At 42.3% G+C, this 23,774-nt stretch overlaps 1 protein-coding gene across 3 annotated transcripts in view; it reads right to left on the reverse strand.

Moving 5' to 3' along the window:
• tsc22d2 (TSC22 domain family 2) overlaps positions 1-23,478 on the reverse strand; it is a 30,041-nt gene extending 6,563 nt beyond the window's left edge. The window contains exons 1-3 of one of the 3 annotated variants that reach the window (XM_005730343.2): positions 21,187-23,478; positions 6,037-6,108; positions 4,387-4,404 (exon numbers count right to left, since the gene is read on the reverse strand). In XM_005730343.2, the coding sequence (XP_005730400.1) occupies positions 4,387-4,404; positions 6,037-6,108; positions 21,187-22,733 (1,637 nt within the window). In that variant the 5' untranslated portion in view covers positions 22,734-23,478. The remainder of the gene's footprint in view (positions 1-4,386; positions 4,405-6,036; positions 6,109-21,186) is intronic. The other 2 variants (XM_005730344.2, XM_005730345.2) reach the window with 2 other exon arrangements.
• Positions 23,479-23,774: the final 296 nt, after the last annotated feature.

A 23,774-nucleotide genomic window follows, 5' to 3' on the forward strand; every position in this document is an offset into this window, starting at 1 on the left:
GACAGCTCCTACAGAAATCCATCAAAACCCATATGCAAACAGTGAGAATGCAGCTCAAGGGTCCTCTGACCATAATTACCTAAACACAATGTGCTGCAAGATCAAGTTACACTTTTTCAACGCCTGAGAGATTTGAGCTTCGCCACTTGTTTGTCTCAATCTGGATTAAGACCCCCGCTGGAATGTGCATACGTAATAGTTTTGTTCCTGAGGCTTTAATGGAAAAATCCCGGCACCTCAGCGTTAACGGGCCTCTGCATTCAGGGGAGCATTTATCACAGGATCAATGACTCAGCCTCATTTGGGTTTACTCTCTGAAGCGAAGGGTGTGGGTCAGACTAATGTCGTTAGGTAGTACAGTCTAATTACCCCTAATACACATGTCAGTGTCTTTATCAGTGGCACTTCAAGGGGACTTTTGGGAAACGCTGATGTTTAATGTTCTAAACATTGCATTTTAAAAGCAACCACAAGACAATCTGACTACTTAACACCAACTAAATCGCTGTGCTTTAAATAAATGATTAACACCAGCAAAGACAAAAATTAATCTCCTCCTCAAAAAACAGGATACTGGCTTTTAATTTGGTGACTTTGCAGATTTGGTCAGACAAAATAAAACAGCCATTTTTAGTGTTTTCTGACCAATAACTGCCAATGTCCATCGTCTACTGTAAATCATATATCAGTCTGACCTCATGGTGGTTCAGCTGGTAATTTAATGGTCAGTCAGTGGCTATAGGAGATACCCTGATATATAACTAAGTGTGAATGTCTTTAACTGTTCGAGCTCTAGGAGACACGATGTTGGAAAGGCCCGTGTGTGCTCAGCAAACCCTTTCTGGATAAAAACAGATCAAATGTCAGCAGCTTCCAAAGATAAAGTAGCCAGAATGAAAATGCTGCCACTAAAACAGTACAATCTTTGTGACAAGTGGTGTGTTATGCAAGCTTTAAGATCTTTCATGGATATGACTGCCATCCATCAAATTCTCCATGAATCTAAAAAAAGGTGTCCCATATGAGATCAGTGCTCTGTGCACGTCCAGTCCTGTCCTGGCTCCCACACAGCTGTTGGGTAAACTTTAAATTTTTTAAAAATAACTGTACTTCCTTAACAGATAAGACACTGCAAATGTATTGGGATGGATCTGATGAGGATAAGACCCGCCCCCCAGGCTTTCGGTAATTACAATCTGAAGTAAATCCAAGAAATACAGCCCTACAGTAAAGTACACTTTTTTTTTCTTTCTAAATAAAAAAGGTGCAATAAATGGTGACAGTTTATAAAAGTTATATTTCTCAGTTCTATTTTGAAGACAACTGCAGCTAAGTTGATGAAGAAGTTTACCATGACAGTGTTGTCCAATCAGCACATCAGAAGTGAAACTTCAGCATTCAAGAGTTAAACTTTAATCCTCTCCCCAATAATGACTGCTCTTTTCTGAGTCATAAACAGTGCTAACATATCTGATCTGGTTTAAATAAGTCCCCGCTGGCTGAGCCTTGGCTGGGCCTGAGGCCACCAATCAGGTGTTCTCTGACCAAATATAAATCTGTCTATTCTTTATTATCCATAATCATCGAGTTGATCTTTGTGGACAGAGGACTGTAAAAGGGTTGCTGCCTGTGGGTTACGTGGAACTAATCACAGCCTTATAATAAATCCATTCAACACAGACAACAGATCGCTTTCCTGCTATGTTTACAAAAGCAGAGTTCAAGTTGTAATCTTGTTAGGTTAAAAAAATAAATGTGCAGAGTTTTTTTACAAGGGAAGACTAAAGCAGAGCTGTGGGGGATCAACTACAGACCAGTTGAGTTTGTGAAATGATGTCCAGAAACAACTCTGCATCCTGTGGTTATACTTCTTATTAGCAGTTAGAAAACTGAAAAAAATAACTAAATCACTGCATGGGAAACCTAAGACTGAATGTCTTAGATGACATGTATTAATAGACCTCTCTGCTGAATCACTTGTTATTAATCTCTGTCTCTCTTCCACAGCATGTCTTTATCCCGTCTTCCTTCTCTCACCCCAACTGCAGCAAATGGCCCCGCCCCTCCCTGAGCCTGGTTCTGCTGGAGGTTTCTTCCTGTTAAAAGGGAGTTTTTCCTTCCCACTGTCGCCAGAGTGCTTGCTCATAGGGTGGTAATATGATTGTTGGGTGTTTTTCTTTGTATGTATTATTGTAGGGTCTACATTAAAATATAAAGTGCTGTGAGGCAACGTTGTGATATGGCGCTATATAAATAAAATTGAACTGAATTGAATGTCAAAGAGAAAAAAGTTACACATGAATGCACATTTTTAGTACAATTATACAAATATGAAGTACAAACTCACTGCCACTGTTTTTATGGGTGAATATTAAAAATTATGTTCAGTTTACCAAACCGTCCAAATTTAAATTTGTATCCTGATGTAAACAAAGAAAAAAAAGAAAAGAAAAACAGAAAAAGAAAAAAGCTATAATGCGTGCCTTCGAGTGTTTTTCGAGTTTTGTGTTTTCAAAATTAAAATAACATTTGCGTGTTTTATTTTAGTCACAAGCAAAAATTTCTAATGCAGCATTTTTCCACACGTGTCCAAAAAGGCTTTCAGCAACCTGTGGTTTTAAAACTAATTTGGGTTGTAAAGCTACAAGCTCTGCATTGCTGATAGAGCAGCAGAAGATTTGGCACCAATACGTTTTGATCCCAAAAGCCAACCAGAAACTTGTCTAAAAATGAGAAGATGAGCGGGCACTGTGCTCAACTAAGGTTTTACATTTTTCCATAAACCCACTCATTTTGAGGAATGCTTTAAAGGGCCCTCAAACTGTTTGTGTGCAATTTCCCTCTTCATTTCCAACAAGTCCGACCTTGCAGGAGAGCTGGCTCGGGACAAAGGGAGGTGGAATGAGGCGTCTCCTTCAGGTTTACCTGCGGTTAGTTGAAAAGTTCTGAATAAAGCTGCTCTGTTACTCTCAGAGCCCAGAGGCAAAGCCAAGCTGGATGAGGAACAAACAGAAGCACAGAGTCTTTTGCCAGCTGTGACGACGCACTGTTGCTCAACTGCTACTGTTGTCAAGTAAACAAGGACCCTTATTTAGGTCATATGGACGATCTCGTGCTTAATGCAGTATTACGGGGCGATCGTGGCTCAAAGAGTTGGCAGTTCGGCTTGTAACCGGAAGGTTGCCGGTTCGAGCCCCGGCTCGGTCATTGTGTCCTTGGGCAAGACACTTCACCTACCAACTACTGGTGATGGCCAGAAGGGTCGATGGCACGATATGGCAGCCTCGCTTCTGTCAGTCTGCCCCAGGGCAGCTGTGGCTACAAAATTAGCTGCCTCCACCAGTGTGTGGAGCCCTCAAAGCGCTTTGAGGGCCCCGAAAAGCAATCCATTATTATTATTATTATTATTATTATTATTATTATTATTACACACACAATGTCTGATTGGTTGCTAATCCCTCCACCACTTACTGTCACTTGGCAACAGAGGTTTAAAGTCACAAGCATTGATAAACTACTCCAAAAATCCACCAACCCTTGATGATATATGCAATTTTAGTCAATATCCCCAAGAATGACATTTTGAAACAAGAATCATTTAAAGCTCAATAATTGTAAACTCTACTTCTTAAGTCATTCTGTCACATATATATCACAGGATAAATGTTAATATATGGCATTATTAAGTCATATTTATTTTCTTGCTTCTTCCCAAGACTCCCCAGAATTTTCTGCACGTCACTTCATGACATAACAAGTCAACCGCATGTTTAAGGACTTAAACGATAAATACACCTCAACTTCAAAGTTTGTTTGCCGGTATCTGTTGGCAGCTTCCATGAGAGCACATGGGAACAGAAACTGTTTATGGTAAATGCAAACCACGGATTCCCAAGTCAAAACAAGTGCCATTCATTTGTCTGCGTTATTGACAGGTACCTATGTAACGAAACAAATAGCTTATAAAAAAATAAATCATTAAGCACAGAAAATGAAGCCTAAACTCTAAATAAAGCAAGATTGTCAAATGCATTATACATACTAGCAAACACCAGGCTCGTGGCACTTTTTCAAATTCTTCATCCCGTATTTAGCACCGAGTGAAACGGATAAGTTAGCATCACATTAACAGGGAGGCGATGAAATGAACGTAATAGACATCCTGAAATCCAAGGATTGTTTTTTAAAAACATAGATATTAATAATCGCTGTGTGTGTGACAGTGTTCGTGCAAAGTAAGCATACAGATATATACGTACAATATGATGATTACAGCATTTGTTGATTGATTTATTCCATTAGCAACTCAAAGCAAATCCATAGTTATGCAATTTCATAAAATTCAGCTTGGGAGTTTTACTGTAATCTTTGAGAAAGAGCACATACCTGTGCTTCAGCTCTTGTCTTGGTGGTGGAACAATGGGAATAATGAAGAAAAAAAATAAATGAATTAAATTATCACCGGTAGTATGCAAGTAAAAGCATTTAGAGGACTTAAAAAACATTTAATAAAAGAATAAAATAAATGGAACTGGCCACACGCAAGAAATGTATACACAAATGTCTAACATAACTTTTAAGATATTAAAATAATTTAATGTTACAATTTTTTTGTTTGAGTCAATCTGGACAGCTACCTTTGTGTACCGTTTTTGAATTAAAGACATCGCCTCTTCTTTTATTAGACCTGTCAAAGTAATTTTTGACTACTGTCATCTTGTAGTCTATGAAAGGTAACAAGAAAAATCGAGCTCTCCCTGAAGAGACATTTGTTGGAGCTGGAACAGGGGATTTAATACTTTTTTTTTTAAATTTAAAAACTAAAAAATAGTTCTCAAATTTACACATAATCCCATCCATTATGGGTTAATATAAATCAGCTGAAAGCCAAGGCATGTTAGTAACAAGCACAATGCCACAGCTCTGACATGGACTCTTTTTTTAAGGACGAGCTTTTAAAAGTTGAGAATTAAGCTTAAGCTTAAAAACACTTTTAAAAATCACCAACTTCTCATCTGATCATACCAATGACAGGCTTACAAAAACATTGGTCATGTTATTACATTTGGATCTGCAATACTCAGTACTAAACCTCTTCAGCACTTAGCTCCACACATCGCAGGGACAAGGGAAACCTGAGCCCCAGATCCTCGTGACTGGCAGACCACAGATACACTGAGTGTCACAGAGATGTGAAACGCTGCCAGATCAGCTCTAGTGCTTCTTCCACTGCCATGCTTTCTGCGTGCTGTACACACTCACACCTGCTGAAATGTCCAGTTTGACCAGCCGTTTAAGTAATGAGTCCCAAAGTGATGTTTCTCTATTTCAATAAAGGAGAAAAGTCTAGACTTCTTTAATAATCTGGTAATCATTCGATACATTCAGTCTTTTCCTCTCAACGATAAAATCTGTACGACACATAAGGAGCCAATTATTCTTTGGTTTAATTCTGGCTGAAAAATTGCTGTTTAAATAATATAAGTATATATGGAAATAGATCCATAGATACATCTATCAGAAAAGGAAATAAAATCTTATCCAGAACAGGTCATCGTTTTCTACAATAAATTTAAAGTACAGCTGTAGTCACTTGTAAACTATATAAATCAGGGGTGGGGAACTCCAGGCCTCAAGGGGCGGTGTCCTGCAGGTTTTAGATCTCACCCTGGGTCAACACACCAGAATAAAATGATTAGTTCATTACCAGGCCTCTGGAGAAAGTCAAGCCATTTAAATCAGCTGTGTTGGATCAAGGTCACATCTAGAACCAGCAGGACACCGGCCCTTGAGGCCTGGTGTTCCTCCACCTCTGACATAACAATCATCCTCCAATTGTTTCTGGAAATTTGTGACAGATGCTCACACTGAAATTAGTAAAATCAATTAATTACTTCAGGACTCCATAAATAGATTACAGGCTGCTGAAGATGGACATTTTCCTTTAGGGTGCACAAGGTGAAAGCGGTACAGGGTCCGGTTAAGCCAGCCAGCCAAGTCAAGGCCACACACAAGTTAAAACACCCGAGCTCATACCTATCGTTGATGGGCTTTGACCCTCGTAATCGGCTAGGCCGGAAAGCCTGGTAGAAAGCAGTGGACGGGTTCCTGCATTTTAATTAGGAAGGGAAAAAAAGAAAGTAGAAGCATGAGTGAAAAAACAGAAATGTGCATAGTGAGGAAGTAGAGCAAGAACTTGAACCACAATGAGGTAAAACTGAGGAGAGAAACATTTTGTCAGTCATCCGAGTGACTTCTTCAGTCTCAGCTGACTGCAGTTTCCAACTTAAAAACAGTAAATTTTCATAATGACCGAAACTAGAACCACTGATTAACAAAGGGCTGTGAGATCAGTTTCATGATCATTAATTTGCGAATTGCCATGACCATTGATTACCACGAGTACAATTCACAGAGAGTTGGGGAATGGCTGCAATCACATGATTGTAAGATGGTGAGAGATTAGGTTCCCTCCTCGATTCAGAGATGGTCTTTCCCTTTTTGGGTTTGAGCAGTGAGTCAAGGAGGCTAAAGGTAAGTCTGCAGGGTACTGAGGTGGAAAACAAGAATCATGTCATTTGTATGAACAGCCAACTTAAAGCTTTGACATGTCCACTCCAAACTTTGTGGCTCATTTCCCCAGACATGGATTAAGCATAGTCTTAGACTGAAACTTGTTTCCATTGGAGATCATTGAATGTTTGTAGTTGAGGACTTGCTTTAATCCATGTCTGAGAAACTGTCTAACTATAATCAGCACTATTTCTAAATATCCTGGACAGACGAGACTACAAATTGGGAGAAAAATAATTATTATAAGGTTCGTGCTGGTTAATATGCCACGTCTGCATCTTCAATATAAAACTTTCTATGGAGCCTCCTCCTACAGTGTCTGCAGGGGTGGTCGACCAAAATCACAAACTATGCAGGTTAAATATATACAACACCCTGGAGGACCTAAAAACAAAATCCGGCGTGGCTTAGGAATTCAGTTCCAAAACTAGACGAGTGGGGTTAACCATCCACTACTGTATACTGTACTAGTGACTGTCGAGCCTGATCTACCACTGAGTTTTCATATGCGAACCCTTGATAGATTTATATGTGCCACTCCCAGCCAACAGCAGCTCAGTAAACCCAAGTTTTCTGCATCTCTGCTTCGGTATTTAGACACTGTCAGTTTATAGAGCTCCCAAACAACAGACTTCATGACAGCAGCTGTCACATCAACTCTGACAGAGCCAAAATACCTGGTTTTATTGGGATGGGGAAAATTTTGCATGCAAAATGAGGTCATTGTACGAAAGAAGAGGGCCGCCAGGTATGAAGAGAAGATGAGTGAAGGGGAGTCATTCAAAAATCAAGGAAGTAGAGAAAGAGGGGAAAAATAAGGGGGGGGGAAGCAGTTATAAGGAAATATGGAACCACCGTGTCACCACACACCTCTCAGCATTACCCTGAGCAAAAGGTTGGTTTTTCATACCACACACTATATTACAGTGCACAGGACTATAGAGACTTTGTTTGCCTTTGCATTCACTCTGTTTTAGATCTCATTTCAAGGAAATAAACAGACTTTGTTTTCTTTTAAAGTGGGCAGAAGGCTAGCCAGCTCCTTTAGGTCCTCTCTCAATAAAGCAGGTCTACTTTAGACTACTTGGCACTCGCCTTTGTGGGAGGAAGAGCAAGTAAAAGTGAAAGAAAATGTACACCAGTTACAAGGCTCCGCACTGTCAGCAACTGGTAAGAGATGGTGTGTGAACATTGCACTTCTATTCCCCCCTAAAAAAGGAACAATAGTAAAGAAGCGCAGGTGAGGTAGATATGGTAGTCAGGAGCCTCACCCACAGGGAGAAGGTAATCCAGCTCAGAGATGAGACACCAAAGCAACAGGTTGTCATAATTTAAGTTTGTGACAGTTTAAAAGGAGCCTTTATCACAAAATAGAGGAAGCACCAAGCCTGAACACCACCAAAGGCAACATGTGTATGTACTGGTATATGAATCCACTCTGTCAAACATTTTATTTGTTTCTCTGGGATTTCTCCCTGATGCCGAAAACTAAAATAACAATTATTGTTCTCCTCCTTTTTTTAAACTCAGTTTAATTTCACATTTCAGGTTTAGTTAGATGTTGTGACAGCCACGTTACACCCTTGACTGACGCCTCACAGTGAAGCAGAGCATATTAAGAGCTTAAGAAACTGAAATATTGTAATTATTGGATAAGAATATAAAGCTGTCCATTTTTAAATTTGCCACAGTGCCTCCAGTAAAGTGTAAAACGTTTTTTTTATTGTTTTACAAAAAGAATTTGCCATTTTATTTATTAGACATGCACGTTTAGGTAGGGGTGGGCCGTATAAATGGTATACGGTAGAAACGATATGAATTTGGCCAGCGGTAGAGGTTTTGACTATACCGGGATAGCGCATATTGATGGTGTCATCAAGCTGCACCTGTTTTGGTCAAAAGCATTGCAGAGACTGCAAAAGGAGAAGTTTTGGACCCAGATTACTCCGCGAGGCTCCTGACTACGGCAGCCGTAATGCTCCAACAATCCAAAACCGCTTCAAGGTCAGTAAGCACAACCAGGATTCATACATAAGGCGCACCGGATTATAAGGTTCACTCTCAATTTTTGAGAAAATTAAAGGATTTCAAGTGTGCCGTATTAGTGTGGAAAATACGCTATACAGAAGAAAAATTATATATTGCAATATATATCGTTACCGCACATGCTTCAAATTTTACCGCATTATGGATTTTAGGCTATATTGCCCAGCCCCAGTTGGAGGCATCGAATCATTACCTAGTTTTATATTTGTTGTTTCCTCTTAGTTTTGGTTTGCCGTTGTCGCCATCATGAATGGTTCAGTTTTCTTTCAGTCAGTTGTGCACCTCAATTTTTGCAGCCCGCTGACTAATACGGAGTATGGTGTTGGTTCGGGGCAGAGGTGACATCACAGTTTGTGTGTGTGACAATCAAAAAACAACCAAAGCGGTGATGCAGTCCACTGTTAACATCACAGCACTGCTGCAGAAGAAACGAAGACTGCTTGCAACTTCATTCTCTTAACCTTAAAGAATCTTCTTGTGCTTGAAGTCACAGTCACACATGCAGAATGGATACATGTTGCTGTAGCTGAGCTGCATTTGACAAGTAAACTGAAAGTTAATGTGAGGAACTGAAGCCGTTATTAGTCATGTAAATGACCAAGGTAACAGTGAATCGTTCTGGTGTATCAAAAAAAAGAGTTCTCTATGAATAAGTCACTTTCGGCTTTGCAAAACATAGTTCACAATTCAATTTATCTTTTGGCAATTTGCAGAATAATCAAAAATTAATGACGTTTTTGTACTTGACTTCAGCGGTCCCAACCCCCGGGCCTCGGACCGGTACGTGAGTCGTTTGGTACCGGGCCGCGAGAGTTGAGGCTCAGGTGTGAAATGTATAGTTTTCAGGAGTTTTATCGGTTTTCAGCGTTATTTTGTTATCGTTTTTATCGTTAACTTGGTTTTCCTGGGTCTTTTCACGTGTATTATGAATAAATCTTTTTTTTGGTACCGGTACTAGTTTTATTTTGTTGTATTTATCCGCGACACCTTAAAGGCCGGTCCGTGTCGGGCATAAAGCGGTCCGTGGTGCAAAAAAGGTTGGGGACCGCTGCTTTACTTCACCTGCTGCCACTTGCATTGCTGCTGAAGGTGAATATTAAAGAGCACTGAAAACAGCTTCTTGCCCATTTGACCTTCAGCTGCTGGGGACATCAGTTAGAAAACGCGAAAAGACTCTCGCGCAGCCTTAAGGCATCAATTTGGAAGTCACTTATCACAAGTGCACATGACTACACTTGATCTTAATCTGACTCTCTGTCAATCAGAGTTACAGTTTACTCATTGTTCCTGCATTAGCTGTTGTGAAAAGCCATAGAGTGCCTCCAGCTCGAGCAACTGCTTGCGTGACTCCTCAAAGAGTATCACAGGCCCTGAGATTTAAGGAGAGATAATTTATGATCCATGCTGTCAAAGTACAGGTTGTCCTGGATTTATTTACCTGACTCAAAACAGTGAACAAAAATGACAAACTTAATCAGGTCACAGAAACACCAACTGACTGCTGCTGCCAGTCGGGGGAAAAAAAAAACAAAAAAAAAAAACACTTCACCTTTCCTTATTAACTTGTACATTTTACATAAACCTAGGCAAGCAGAAAAGAAAGAATGATGTATCCATTTTATAATACAATAAAAATGTAATTACTTTGGGTTTTTCTCACAACTTTTTGGAGCAGATACACCTTATGTCCCATTGTACACTCAGGTACACTGAACAAAAGCACCATCAACTGTCTACTGCAATAAAGAAAATAGAAAATACTCTACAAAAAGATTACCAAAAAAAAAAAAGATGCCTCCTGTTGGCTGTGCAGTCTGACATAAAGTCGCCATACTGTCACATCTGAGAGACTGTTCCCTGGTCTCATGATGTATGCTTGACGAGGGATTTAACAGCCGGTGCTTTTGTCAATAAAGGAGGGTCGCTGTCACAGCCATTTATCACATGTGGAAAAAAGGACCTGCCAAATCAAACACGCAAGAACCATTTGGAGCAGTAACCACCATTTATGACTTTAGATACTTTGGTAATGATAACATTCTGAGAACAGTTTACATTACGTGTTCTGTTAACTTCAGTGACATAATCTCTGGTGTGACAGGAAAACATGAATGCCTCGCAATTTTTTATTTTAATAATGCATTTTTTTCTTAAATAACTTAAAAAAAAAATAAAAATACAAATTTAGGGACAAAACCAGACTCTATAAACCTTACTTGGGATTGCAACCCGGTTTTGAAATGCTACTTATTTTTCTTTGAGCCCACCTCTGGAGCGCCATCTCCCCATTTATGGTCACCAAAAACTACATTTGTGTGGGTGTGACCTGATGGTGGGCCAAATATACTGGAAAGTGGACGGCGGACCGAGCAGTTGTATGAATTTTTCCTCGTAACACGGTGAGCGCAAACGGCTCATCGGCCAACGGGGATGTAACCCTTTTCATGGGGTCGAGCCCGCGTCCGTAGCCGACAAAATCCCAGCAGTGACGGCACGACCCCGCCCACTCTCTTATGGGAGGCTACAGAAAGCAGGAAATAAAAGAGAGGTTTGTTGGGGCATCTGTGGCTCAGCTTAGAAAAACCTCAATGAACAACATCACAGTTCAGGTTTTAGCAATGTTAAAGCAGGCAGCAAAACACTTCAGCAAAGCAAACGTGTAAAAGTCAGAGAAAACCTAGTGAAAATATGTCACGCTGATATGAGCATTCTCGTAAGCACTGGGTGTTAATTTCTGCTCGAGTTACACATAATTGTTACCATGAGCACCGATGAGTCAGTCTAATTCACAATCTGCGGTGGCTTATTCAGTTGGGTGGCAACCGATAGCTTCAGCCTGGAGCTACAAAGCCACCATTTCTGCTCAATTTCACTTTGCTGCGTTCGTGTTCACTGACTTTGCCGGTTAAATAAAGTGTAGAATCGGTTCCTGAAGCATGACACTGGCCTACTGAACTCTGCCACACTGGCCGTCAGCTCTGTTTCTGTCTCGACTCGTCAGCTGTTCTGTACCAACAGTGGCCTGTCACTCACACGTAACTCTGAGGTCAAGCAGGAAAGCAGGGCGACTCAGGGAGCACCGTTATCTGACAAGTGCTCCCTGAGTTTAGTTTAGTGACTATAAAAGCTGGGTTGGGAGCAGTTGACTCCCTTTATTGTTTCCGAAAATAAATAAAATAACTCACACGTAGCAACTTCCAATGCAAGTGCAGCTGCTTTGATTTAAGGCCTGTTCTTCAAGACCCTCCCAGCTGTCTGTGCATTCATACCCTCATGCAGATGAAGCAGTAGCAGATTCCTGTGACAAATCACAGCCAACTCCTTTAAAATACCACACACTGGGTGTGTCTCGTGGGCATTTCACTTACTGCCCTGAGGTAAACTCAACCTGATATAGATCTTTATCTACTACAGGGAGGGTACAATGCAAAGGTTCATTTTACTTCTTTGCAATGATGTCAAATATAGTGCAAAGTTATCATGTTTGTTAGTGAAAAGTCAATTACATTAAAATGCACTTTTGCAATTCACAATGCCTGGAAAGCTGGATGAGAAAAAAAAAAAAACTTAATTGTTGCAGACTGCACTGCAACACAGAGAGCTTTCAGATCACCCCTGCCACTGTGCCAATGCTCATTATAAGCTACTTTTTCAGACTGCATAGAGCAGGATCTATCAAACAACTACCCTTCAGTGCTTCTCGTGGTCTCTCGCAGCAACTAGTTCAGCGATAAAATCCCAACGCACTACCCTTCTTGGCCTTAACTGCTGCCTTGCTTCATGTGGTACACGCCACTGACAACACGGGAAGTGGTAGCTGAATATTTTCCATTGTTTGGTACTGAGTTTTTTTGGCTAACCTCGCTCTGAGCTAGAGCAAGGGGGGTGGCAAAGTGATGAATTGGATGAGTGGTGCACAGAAAACAACAGTGCTTTTTTAAGGATGATTAGCCCTTAAGTGCAGAAACTATAAATATGGATTCTTGAAGCGCAGCGCTGTGTCAGCTGTGCTCATGTTTCACAGCTCTGCAGCAGCTGATAAGAATGTGGGTGAAATATTTTAACATGTTAAACATAAAGGCTGACTCAGACGTAAAGTAGAAAGGCACGACGGTGTGAAAGCTCAGAAGGAACCAGTCATCCCATCTCACCACGGTGATGTTCGAGAGGTCAACTTGTCTCACACTGATTAATGTTTTTCAAAAAAAGAAAGAAAAACAACAAAGTATTAGTGCTCGCAATTAAAGAGTATAAAGGGGGGGGGGAAACAACATGGGCGTGATTAGTGCTTCTACAAATTTCTGCATTTTCCCCCCTGAAGAAATCAAGTCTGATTCATAAGGGGATGACACAACAGGTTCAACAAAGCGTTATGAAAAGAATAAATATTTCATTGAGCTACACCCGCAGATACTTGAAGATAATTAGAGGAAGTTATTTGTTAGAAGCTGGGATATAAATCTGCAAAGGCTCCCTAAGTGAAGACAACAAGTTTAGGCACTTATGACAAATCCATCCTGATGCAGTGATAAGCCAAGGTGCCATCTGTTCAGATGTTGGTTTGAATGAGCGACTGTATGGTTATCAGACTACCCAGCCACAATGACTCACGTCCGTTTCCTTGCAGAAGTCTGCTCATTGTAAAACATCAGAGAAGGTGTTTCGGTGTTGGGGGCAAACTTAAACTGCGGCATAGTGCAGACAAGAGGAGACACTCGAGACAAACTCAACTTCAGAAAAGGAAAAGGGGGAAGACGGCAGAGGAAGCGGGCCACTGAATATGAAAGTGTACATCAAAGTATGAAAGGAAACGGAAGTTCTTACAGAATTTGCACATTTCTCAGTTGATGACAGAAATGGATGCAAGATTCATCTTGCAAAAGAAATATGATCTCGGCTGACCTTTCGAGCAGGTTGTGCTCGTCTTCCTTACTTGTAGAGAACTTGTGACTAAATCATTCAAAACTGACTGCAGTGCTGCACCCACATAACCAGATTAAACTGTGTTTTTGAGGGGGAAAAAAATGCAAAAAAATAAAGGAAACACTGTAATGCGTTTTATTTTCTTTGCCAAAATTGTCCAGGTCAAATGAGGTGCAGATTTTAAACTGATTTGTCTAACTGCATAGCTACACACTCGAGATACCTCAATGGGAAGAAGACAGACTTAAGGAGAGGGAAAAAAAACTGGCAGTGATTGGTTACTGAAAAGGACAATCACGGAGGCAGCCAAACATGAGCACCGTCCTAAAAACTGAACTTCACTCTTTCAGTCAGTCCCACGCTGCCATACTGCAACATACACAGAGGAGGACCAGAAAACAGTGAAGAGTCACAGGCACCAGTGAGCCAGACTAAACCCACTGAAAGCAGGAGAGAGCTCTGAGAGGATGGATGACTCAAATGCAGCTGCCTGCCATGCTTTCCACACATCCTCATTACTCACTATGTAGACATCTTGGGCTCTGCGGGGCCCGAGGCTCTAAAACCTCGTTGTTCAGCCATTGCTTCTCTCTCTAAGAAGACTGAATGGCTCGACACACAGCTCCGCATTTTCTAAAGCAACTGGTTGTTGCTGAGCAGAAGACTTTTATATCCCACAGACTTGCAGCCGACTGGCTTCTATTCGTGAACAGCTCTGATCTGCGGTCAGCCTTGAAAGCCTTGAACCACAAAAAGACATTATCCCAGAACTGCTGAATCACCTCTCCACTGCATTAACCCCAAATTATTTGAATGTTCTCGTTCTTCCTGCCCTTCCACATTACAAGCTCCTTCTCCTTCTGCCCTCTTTTGATTTCTCATTTTAAGCATTTTTTTTTTTTTGAGAATTAATCAAAAGGAGAATAAGAAAGTGAAACTTGGTTGTGTGACCAGTTCTGCCCAGTTGCCCTAAAATCGTAGCATCTGACACTTGCAAAGAAACAGTCCACGAATAAACTTTGACAAGCTTTTCTCTCTTTCACTTCCTCTATTTTGTATCAGAATATCTTACTTTACCGTAACCCAACAGATGGAGATAACAAAGTCGGACATAAGTGAGGTGACTTCTGAGGAAGAAGACACTGAAGCGCCACAGTCGTCAAAAAGAGTACCGTTTTAAACATGCAAAAGTGCCCTAATGGTCACCGAGTTGCATGCAATTTTGGTCTGAACCGGCCAGTGAAAGTGGAAAAAGGATTTTCTTGGCCCTTAGCCTAAACTCACTTCCTAAAACTGAAAGCACTAGCAGTCGCAAAGAGAAAAAAACAAAACTACATTTAGACTTTAAATAAAGAAACCTCAAGAAAACAAACCATGATACAGTTTCCTGGTAATCACAGATACCGCTGGTAAGCATTTTATCATCTGCTACATAACAATTGTACACGTGACAAGCTTTTCACTGACGGAGTTTGATCGGCACATCAAATGATGTTGCACTAATAAGTTGACTGGTGAAAAGTCCACATGGTATCCACCTGCACCGATGTGCAAATAGCACGTGTAATATCAGGTAAATTCACAGCCAGCAACAGGTCAGCCAACCTTCTGCATGCATTACTAAGCAGAGATGCAACGATCCAGCAGTTTCCAATCCAATCGAATACCTTGGGTGTGGGCATCTACAGCTACCAATCCGATACCAGTTTTAAATTAATAAGCTGTAATCCTAACTGTGAGGATTGTGTGAATTAAATGAAAATTGTTTTAAAATGAAAAGGCGCTATTAATCGAATTTATTTACTTTTCCTTCTCATAGGCTTTTTGCATGGGGAGCTGCCAAACAGCTGGAGTAAAGTGTCATATAATCGAATTGGGGAGAATTCGTTATGTTACTAAAAACTTCCCAACAACTGTTAAACCAAATATAATATATAAACCAAATAACAAGCGTCGAGAGAAAGCATCGCTGTGGTGAAGTCTTTCTGATCATGTCGATTCATGTTCAGCGTTTGTAGCTAAGAAAACACTTTTGCAAACACACAAACAGAATGTGTGAGTGTTGCAGCTGTGAAATATCTCCAACCTGCAGCCACATCGCTAAGCTTAGTTTTGCTGCTAGCAGCTAAGCTATCGCACAGTCAACACACGACACTACAGGACTGAATGGATCAAACCATGGATCAGTTCATTGTTGCCAACATTCAATCCAGCTTTTTTGCTTTTTCAGTATCAGGCTGCACCAGTGTACGTCTTCCACATGTAGTATATCCTTCGCTTGTGGGTTTGCTTCTTCTTACAGCATGATAAGGCTAGATTTTAAAACGTGTAGCCATATGCTGTCCCTCACTGCCTCTGTACATCCGCTGTCAACAGTTTCCAAATAAAAAACAAATAACACTGCGTTTTCAGAATTTAGGTATCGATTGGTACAGCAGAAGTATTGCTTCTGGTGACATCGCTAACATGGACTGGAACATTACACATCAGTCACATGTAGGAAGTACAAACTGGCAACGAGGACCTGTCAACAGCTAGTCCCTACGCTGGGAGGCCACCCTTTGAAAAGAGCTGAAGCATAACTATCATACTGTAACCACTCAGTCGAACCTGTTTTATACTCAGATTTGAAAAAACACCATCGGTTTACAGACATTGTCCTCATTCCTGAAACGTACTCTGGTTGATTTAATTGCTTTGCTTCCAGCACAAACTGAGTTAGCTACAGTGGCCCGCCAGGCTCTTGGCTGTTTACTTGCCTTGGCAGACCCGTCCTATTTGGAAGTGATCCCCTGACCACATCTTGCTGCGATAACAGGGTGGGTCCTGCTATGCTAACTTTTTCCGCCACTTTACCTCACACCACTGACCTCTGTGAGTCTTTATTTATAAAAATAAAATAAATTTAAAAAAAAAACCTAAGAAAAAAATCTTAAAATCAATTTACTGTGCCATCACATGAAGAGGGCCATTTTTGGCCAAGTTAGTGAAACCAGTAATCAGCACTGTAAGGGTAGTTTGAGGAGGCACGATTAAAAGCCAGATTTGGTCGGTTATTAAGCATGTAAAAAATGCTGGTGATTGCTCAACCCCTAAACTTCCAGCACAAATTTAAAGCAGAGGGAAGCCCAAGTATGACCTGAGGCTTCTGATGAAAGAACAGCACTGTTATTTAATTAAACCAGAAAAGACAGTTATGGCAAACGAAAAAAAACTGCATCAGCAGTTTAGAAACAGACAGAGTGTGTTACCAGCTCCGTTTCAAGAAACAGAGACTGCGCTAGACGGAGACAGACAGGAGGGCAGGCTGAGAGGTCTCGCCCAAAAACGGAGCTGTTGCAGACCCGCTTGCTCAGTCTCCAGCCCGGGGCATCCCACAATCACAGCCATTCAGCAGTCCTGGAATATGTCCCCTGGAAGTTCAGGCAGGTCAGCTATCTGTGGAAAATAGCTGCTGCCTTGTCTCCAGGCACTATAGAAACCAAACCAACCAACACACACACACACACACAGACACACACACACAGACACCATCCCCAAACCTGCCTGTTCATCCCACACTGTTCTCAATCTTTTCCAACTACAAGTCAAAGGGGGTAAGGCACTACAACACATGCACATTCAGACTATCAAAACTGAAAGTAGACATGCTTTCTTAAGGAAAAATATTACCAAAATTTACCAATATATATTATAGGCATGGAAGAGAGAAGCTGTGGAAAAGGTGGCTTAAGTATTCTTCTTTAGATGAGATCCAAAACAACTCATTTGTGACAAAATAGTCAGCTGAGAATCATTACAGGCTAACCGTTGAGCTACTCGCTAAGCTCTTACTCAGCTTTAAGTCAATCCACTGTTAACACATTCTTGCTGGCAGCTGCTTTAAAGAATGCCATCTGCATTAAATGTTGCCCCCCTTCCAGTAAAATGACTCTCCACTAACTGAGTATCACTCTTCCCCTAAAATGCTGCAGGAGTGTAACTCCTCTGGAGGCAGATCAATCACAGTTTCCCCTAAAACTGAACTCACTGTGCGTCTGACCTTTCACAAAGCTTTGTGTGACATTCAATGTGAATGAGGAGAAATTCACAGCGTAATATTTGAGTTTCCGCAACTTTACTGTGCTGACATTAGTGGACTGTCAGGGAAGTTGAGAAAGTCTGGCAGCTGTCTTGCCCTCTTTTGGTTGGCACATGTAGATCAGCTTGCTTTGCAGATAAGAGCAGCAGTCTTTTAATCTGGCGGAAACCTAAAGTTTATAAACCAAAGCGTGTGATTATATGGTAGCTGTTTCAAACATGCAGAATGACCGGAAATTTCCCTTCACTTGGGTTACTGCCGTTCATATTCTTCGCATACAACTCAGTGTGGAGCTCTCAAATATGAAGGTGCTTATATGCACAAAGGTGAGGAAAGGTAAACAAGCCATTTCCACATGTAAACCTCTGACAACGTCATGACAATCAGTTTACGGCACTGCCCTCTCTGTCACCACATGATGGCAGATTCTGCAGATCGGATGGGTCCTCACTACAGAAACGCTCTTTCATGTTGTTGGTGAGAGTAGGTGTCTGAGCAAAACATGTCGGACACATGACACTGCTTCTCTTCCCTTTTAAAAACAAAACAAAAAAAACGTGGACTTTGTACTGTGGGTCTGTTGAGGTAAAGACTGATTCGGACGTGTGCTTTCTCACCACCAATCTGCTTCTGTAAAGGTCTCAAAGCCATATAATCTACATGATCACCACCCATACAAGATAATCACTTGCAACAATATACAGAAGCTGTAATTAATCTTTCATTTTCACCATTTTGGAAGCTTCATCTCAGCCAAACCTACACTTTAGCACAGAAAATGAGTCAAAACAGTATTTCAAAAAGACAAACAGAAAACAAACAGGACCTGCCTGAACTTCCTCAAGAAAAATGGCAACGGTATCGGGCAGGGAAAGGTGGACGCTGTGCAGGAGCAGCTGAGAAAAGTCAGATGTAAGGAAAAAGGCTCTAGTAAGAAGTGGAGGGCATGGGGCAAAGTACCGGGATATAAATAAACCAGGAGTAGTATTTTTTAGTAATAACACGTGAAAACAGAAGGCATTTTTAAAGCATAATCACATGACCTACAGGTACATAATCAATCTGCCTTATGTTCAGTTCCTGAAAATGAAACAACAAAATGGCAAACAGTCTCAGAATTAGCTGCAGACTGCATTTTATCCTGTTGCATAATTAAGCCTCCACTGCTAGGCCGCTTGAAACAATGTCATCAATTACACATTATTAATTAACATTCCTAACTGAGGCGTTACAACAGGGGGGTGGTCTCTCCTGGGAGAGTTGAGAGCCAACTGCTCCAACTGATGGAAATCGATTTGTCCCGGGGCAGCTTCATCACTTTATTTGGCGAAGACCGCCGAGCATAGACACTAACCATTCCAAGCTGGAGGAAAATCATTGTCATCTCACAACTCCACCCCCACAATGCTTTGTTCCACTTTTTGTGATGCACTCTAATTCAAAACAGAACAATGAAACTTGGAACAGATTCCTAAGCGAGACAGCGGTCGTTCACCCAACGGGAAGAGGACAAGCTGGGTGTGTTTCATTAAAAACTTTTCCTTTTTTACAATCCGTTTCTATCTGAGACTTACAAGAGTTATGAGTTACAAGTTAACATGACACTTTAAGAGATGTGCATAAAAATGATGCCACCGGCAGCCCAACTCGTTTTTCCCCACAACCTCTCCTCACAAAGGTTTTGAGGTCTGTGAAAAATGAGCACGTGAAACAGATAAAATGTTATATTTGTTTCATAAATAGCAACATGCACTTGCAGCCACGAGCAGCAACAAAGGAGGAAAAGTGAAAAACTGAAGTACTGACATATGAACTTTAACCAAAAGGTCAACATCTACTCTGTATGCTTGTAACAGGGCACAGCATCTCTTACAGTTTCAGGTCAGACCTCGGGGCAGGGGAAAGAAAAAAAAAAAAAGGGAAAAAAAAGGCTTTTAAACAACATTTCTAAGCATCAGAAAGCATCACCCCATGTAGCCGAATGAGCTCAACTAGTTTTTCATCAGTTGAATATGCCCCATGTCATGTGCAGGACCAAGAATCTTTGAACTGGAATTTTAACTAAACCTATTGAGCCTGGGTTTAGAGGGGCGGCATTTGATATTAGATCAATGTAACACTATGTTGCTGTAATGCTAATTGTGATGGACCTATGTCAGCACACAGTACTGCTACAATGTTAGAGCAGAGCGAGTGCACACAAAGACAATATATCAGAATATCATGAGTCAACACTGAATGAAGTTGATGTTTCAACATTGACGACTCAGAACAGACCTTAAAGTAGACAGAGCAGAAGGTAGCTATCGTTCAGCTGATTTGGTCAGCTGTGTCATTGCTGACACACAAACAGCTTACGTGCCTACTATCATTTCCACAGGTGTTTGTCATGTAGGTGTGTGTCTCCCATCTGTCCACACCACCTTCTTGACACGTCCTGTCCTGTTGCCACAATCTACACAATCACTGATGTCACCTTCGTTCACTCAGTCTCACGCACGTGCACAGCAAGAAATCGGCACTTTATGATGACGCACACTGCGATCCGCTCATTATATTCAGCCTTGTTTAATGCTGCTAAGACAAAAAATCTCCAGCAAATATGACTTGCTTCATCAGTATCTGGACTAAAGGCAATAAAAATCAGGACTCTTCTCCTCAAACACACACCCTACTGCTCTAACTATGTCATGCACAATAAGCACACTAATAAACAGAGACCAACACAAATACAGGACAGAGTATGCGCGCGCGTGTGTGTGTGTGTGTGTGTGTGGACGCCATCCAGGTTATTCTTGGCTCAAACATCACCTCTCCAGCAGTACTGTCTGCGTCGAAAAGAGCAGCAACATTTCAGCTCAAGGTCTGCAAAGGCCATTCAACAGACCCTAAAGTAGACCACGTGTACATTAGAAGCCCACTGTGTAGGCAAGTGAGGCGTCTGCATTAACAAGGTTGGGAAGACTGGGAAAACTGCTCATGGTGAGTATGCTAACCATCTCGACAGAAAGGAGAATTTTTTTTTTTTTTTTTTTAAGCCACATTTGGGGGGGTGGCTGCATAACAGCTACTGTCTGTGTTGCAACTTATTCGAGAGCCCGTTATCGTCCACTCAAAAGCAGAAACACATTCTGTGGCTGAACAGGAGTTTTAGGGATGGTGAAAAGACAACTATTCAGTATGGACTTGATCCAGTGTGAGTGCCCCATTACTGACAAAGACAGAAATTAGCTCCCATCTACACCCGTTTTTATTTGCCCTCTACTCCTCGAATCCAAACTTCCTCAAAAACATAACTCGGAAAAAAAAAAAATTAAATACTGCTTTGTGTTTGTACTACTGAATACTTAGTCACAGCATGCTTTATTTGGGAAGTGATGACGAAAGAGGTGTTCTACACAGTGTTGAGTATGACCACACTGCTCCAGAATGAAACAACAATGCTTAGTGTGAGGGCACACTTCCAGATACAAAGTCGCTAGCTGTAGAAGTCTATTAGTGCTAGATTTTAAGTACAAATAAATAAATGAAAATTTCTTGTAGGCATTTGTTTACTCTCTTACCTGTCCCCGTCCATATCCATGGTAATATGGATGCCAAAGAGGCTGTTGACAGCAGGAGAGGGTGGGTTGGGGCCCTCGCTGAGAGGATTCACACCATCTTTTTCTGGCACCACACCGGCAGTGTGCTGAGGTAGGGCATCAGTATTCGGTCCGCTATCATCTGGCTGGTTACTGAAGACGGGGGGAAGGCCTACTGTGGCTCCTCCGTGAGCCCCCTGGAGCTGGATATGTCCTCCTGGGTGTCCGGGACTTGGCACACCCGGAGAAGTGTTGGTTATACTGGGCACTGTGGAAGGCACATTATGGCCACCGCTGTGAGAGGTAGTGGTGGTGGAAGGTGCAGGAGCAATGCCTAACCCTCCTGAAGGCTGAGTCTGACCAGCGGCCTGACAGGGGGCTACCATAGATGGTGCGCCACCAGCTTGCAGCGATAGGCCCTGGGCTGAAGCTGCTTCTCCACCTGGCACCACTGATCCAGGACCAGTAGGGGTCATTACAGGTGGGGACACTTGTCTAGTTGGGAGTCCTACAGCAATGGAAGTCACAGGAAGGTTCTGAGCGCTCGAGCCAAAGTGGGGCTGATGAGTTGAGTAAGGAAACTGCTGGGCCTGTGGGGCAGCAGGCATGGAAGTATTCTGCTGCATTGTAGATTGGTGCACACCATTGAAGCTGTTAGAGGGGAAGGTCTGAGCAGCTACAGGCAACATATTAACCTGAGCCTGATATGATTGCTGTGATGATGAAGTTGTGTACCCCGTGGGTTGGAAGGCACTTGCTCCGCTTCCTATCTGAGAAGCCAAGCTGTAGCCTTGCTGCCAAGACTCTGAAGGGTGTGGGTGGGCGGGGTTTCCAACAGAGGCAGAGTAGCCGCTCTCCGTGGTGGTGTCCAAAGTCTGAGAACTGCTAGTGAAGACAGAATTACCAGTGGCTCCTAATCCACTGTCCCGGTCTAAACTGAGGTCATGAGTCAAAGTGGACTTTATACTGTCACTCCGATTAATATTTGAATCTGAATCTCTCTCATAGTACTCAGTACATGTCCACCTGCCCCGTCTGAAGGGCTCTCCAGTACCATGGTCAAGTTTGATAACTCTGAAACGGGAAGTAAAGTTGGTGCTCACGGGAGCTGTCTGAGCAGCAGTGCTAGATACAGTGGAACCAGGGACCGCAGTGGTGGCTGAGCCTGAAACAAAGGGCTGAGCTGTAGCTGACATGCCCACACTTCCTCCAACACTATGTGGGGTAGCACGCCCAGAGACCATACTGATATTATGAGAGAGCCCCCCGTTGACAGGCCCCGTGTTAGGCAGCTGGCCCTCCTGAGACTCCCCGGCATTGCTTAAGGTTTCCTCGGATGAGCTCCTGTCACACACCCCCAGTTCACCCCGAGAGCCGTCAAATATTTCCGACGACACATCCTCCGTCCGGGATTCGTCCGGATCGTCCAAGCTCTCGGCGTCGTCAGGGATGGTGTTCGCCGCCACCTGAGCCTGCGTTACACTCGTGATCTGGAAACAACTTTTCTTCTTCGCCTGCATTTTCGACATGTTGACTAACTGCGTCAAGTTCTGTCAGCTCCCAGATGAAACCAAGAGCTGCGCTTACTGCTCTTGCTAAGTGTTCACAGATAAAGGATTTGACACAGGCATGTACCGTCACAGTACATTTCCATACCGTTCCTCTTTCTTCTCCCTCCTGTCCGAGGAAAAAAACGTGTCACAACCGAGGCCAGACCACGACAGGAGTCCCGCAACGTTTCCGCGGTGTCCGGTCGCAGCAGACGGGCCGAAGCTCTTCTCCTCCTCCCGGCCTCTCTCTCCCTCTCACACACTGTCCCTCACACACATACACACACGGTCGGCCTTCCTTGTGTCCCGGCAGCGGAGTTGTAAACAGGCCCTTGTCAAAGTTCTTGCTGAGCAGCTGCCACCGGTACTTTAGTCTGAGGCGGGCCCGGTGTCTCAGACCACTCTCCTCTCTCAGCTATATATGTACTTCTGAGCAGTTAGCCAAGTTATCTGATGTTAGCTACTTTTCCCTACCTCGGCACCAGCATGTGCGACATCATGATGTAAACAACTCCTCGGCTTGTCAAAAAATAATATATAATCCAGCAGTGTGGGAAGAAAACGTCCCAAAGTCGGCGAAGTTTGGCTCTCGCCGTGGGGACAGCTCACTTTTGGCAGCAGCTACTAGCAACTAGCTGACAGATAACCACTTTACTACGGCGGCTGTGAGCTAACGGGCAGCTAACTCCTGCCCGCCGCTCTCCTTACGCGACAAGATGGCAAGCCGAAGTGCATCCTGGGTATGGAGGTCAAACTACTTTTCGGATATCTTAAAAGTGAATTTCACAAATTAAAGGCACATTTTTAAATATATCAAATCTTTCAATTTGAACCTGCCAAAAATAAAAAAAAAACTATAGTTTATTTTACGTTAAAACCTTTTACATTAAAAACGACTCCGTTCATTGCCGTCGTCAGTTCCGGTTGACGTCACACACGCAGTAGAAGCGGAACGATTCCGCCAGTGTTTCGTTACTAGATTGAACTGTTTTGAGTTTTTTTGTGTTTTCAAACTGATTT

The sequence above is a fragment of the Pundamilia nyererei genome, unplaced genomic scaffold (assembly GCF_000239375.1).
Source record: "Pundamilia nyererei isolate P.nyererei 1_Seehausen unplaced genomic scaffold, PunNye1.0 scaffold00036, whole genome shotgun sequence".
Taxonomy (NCBI): Eukaryota; Metazoa; Chordata; class Actinopteri; order Cichliformes; family Cichlidae; genus Pundamilia; species Pundamilia nyererei.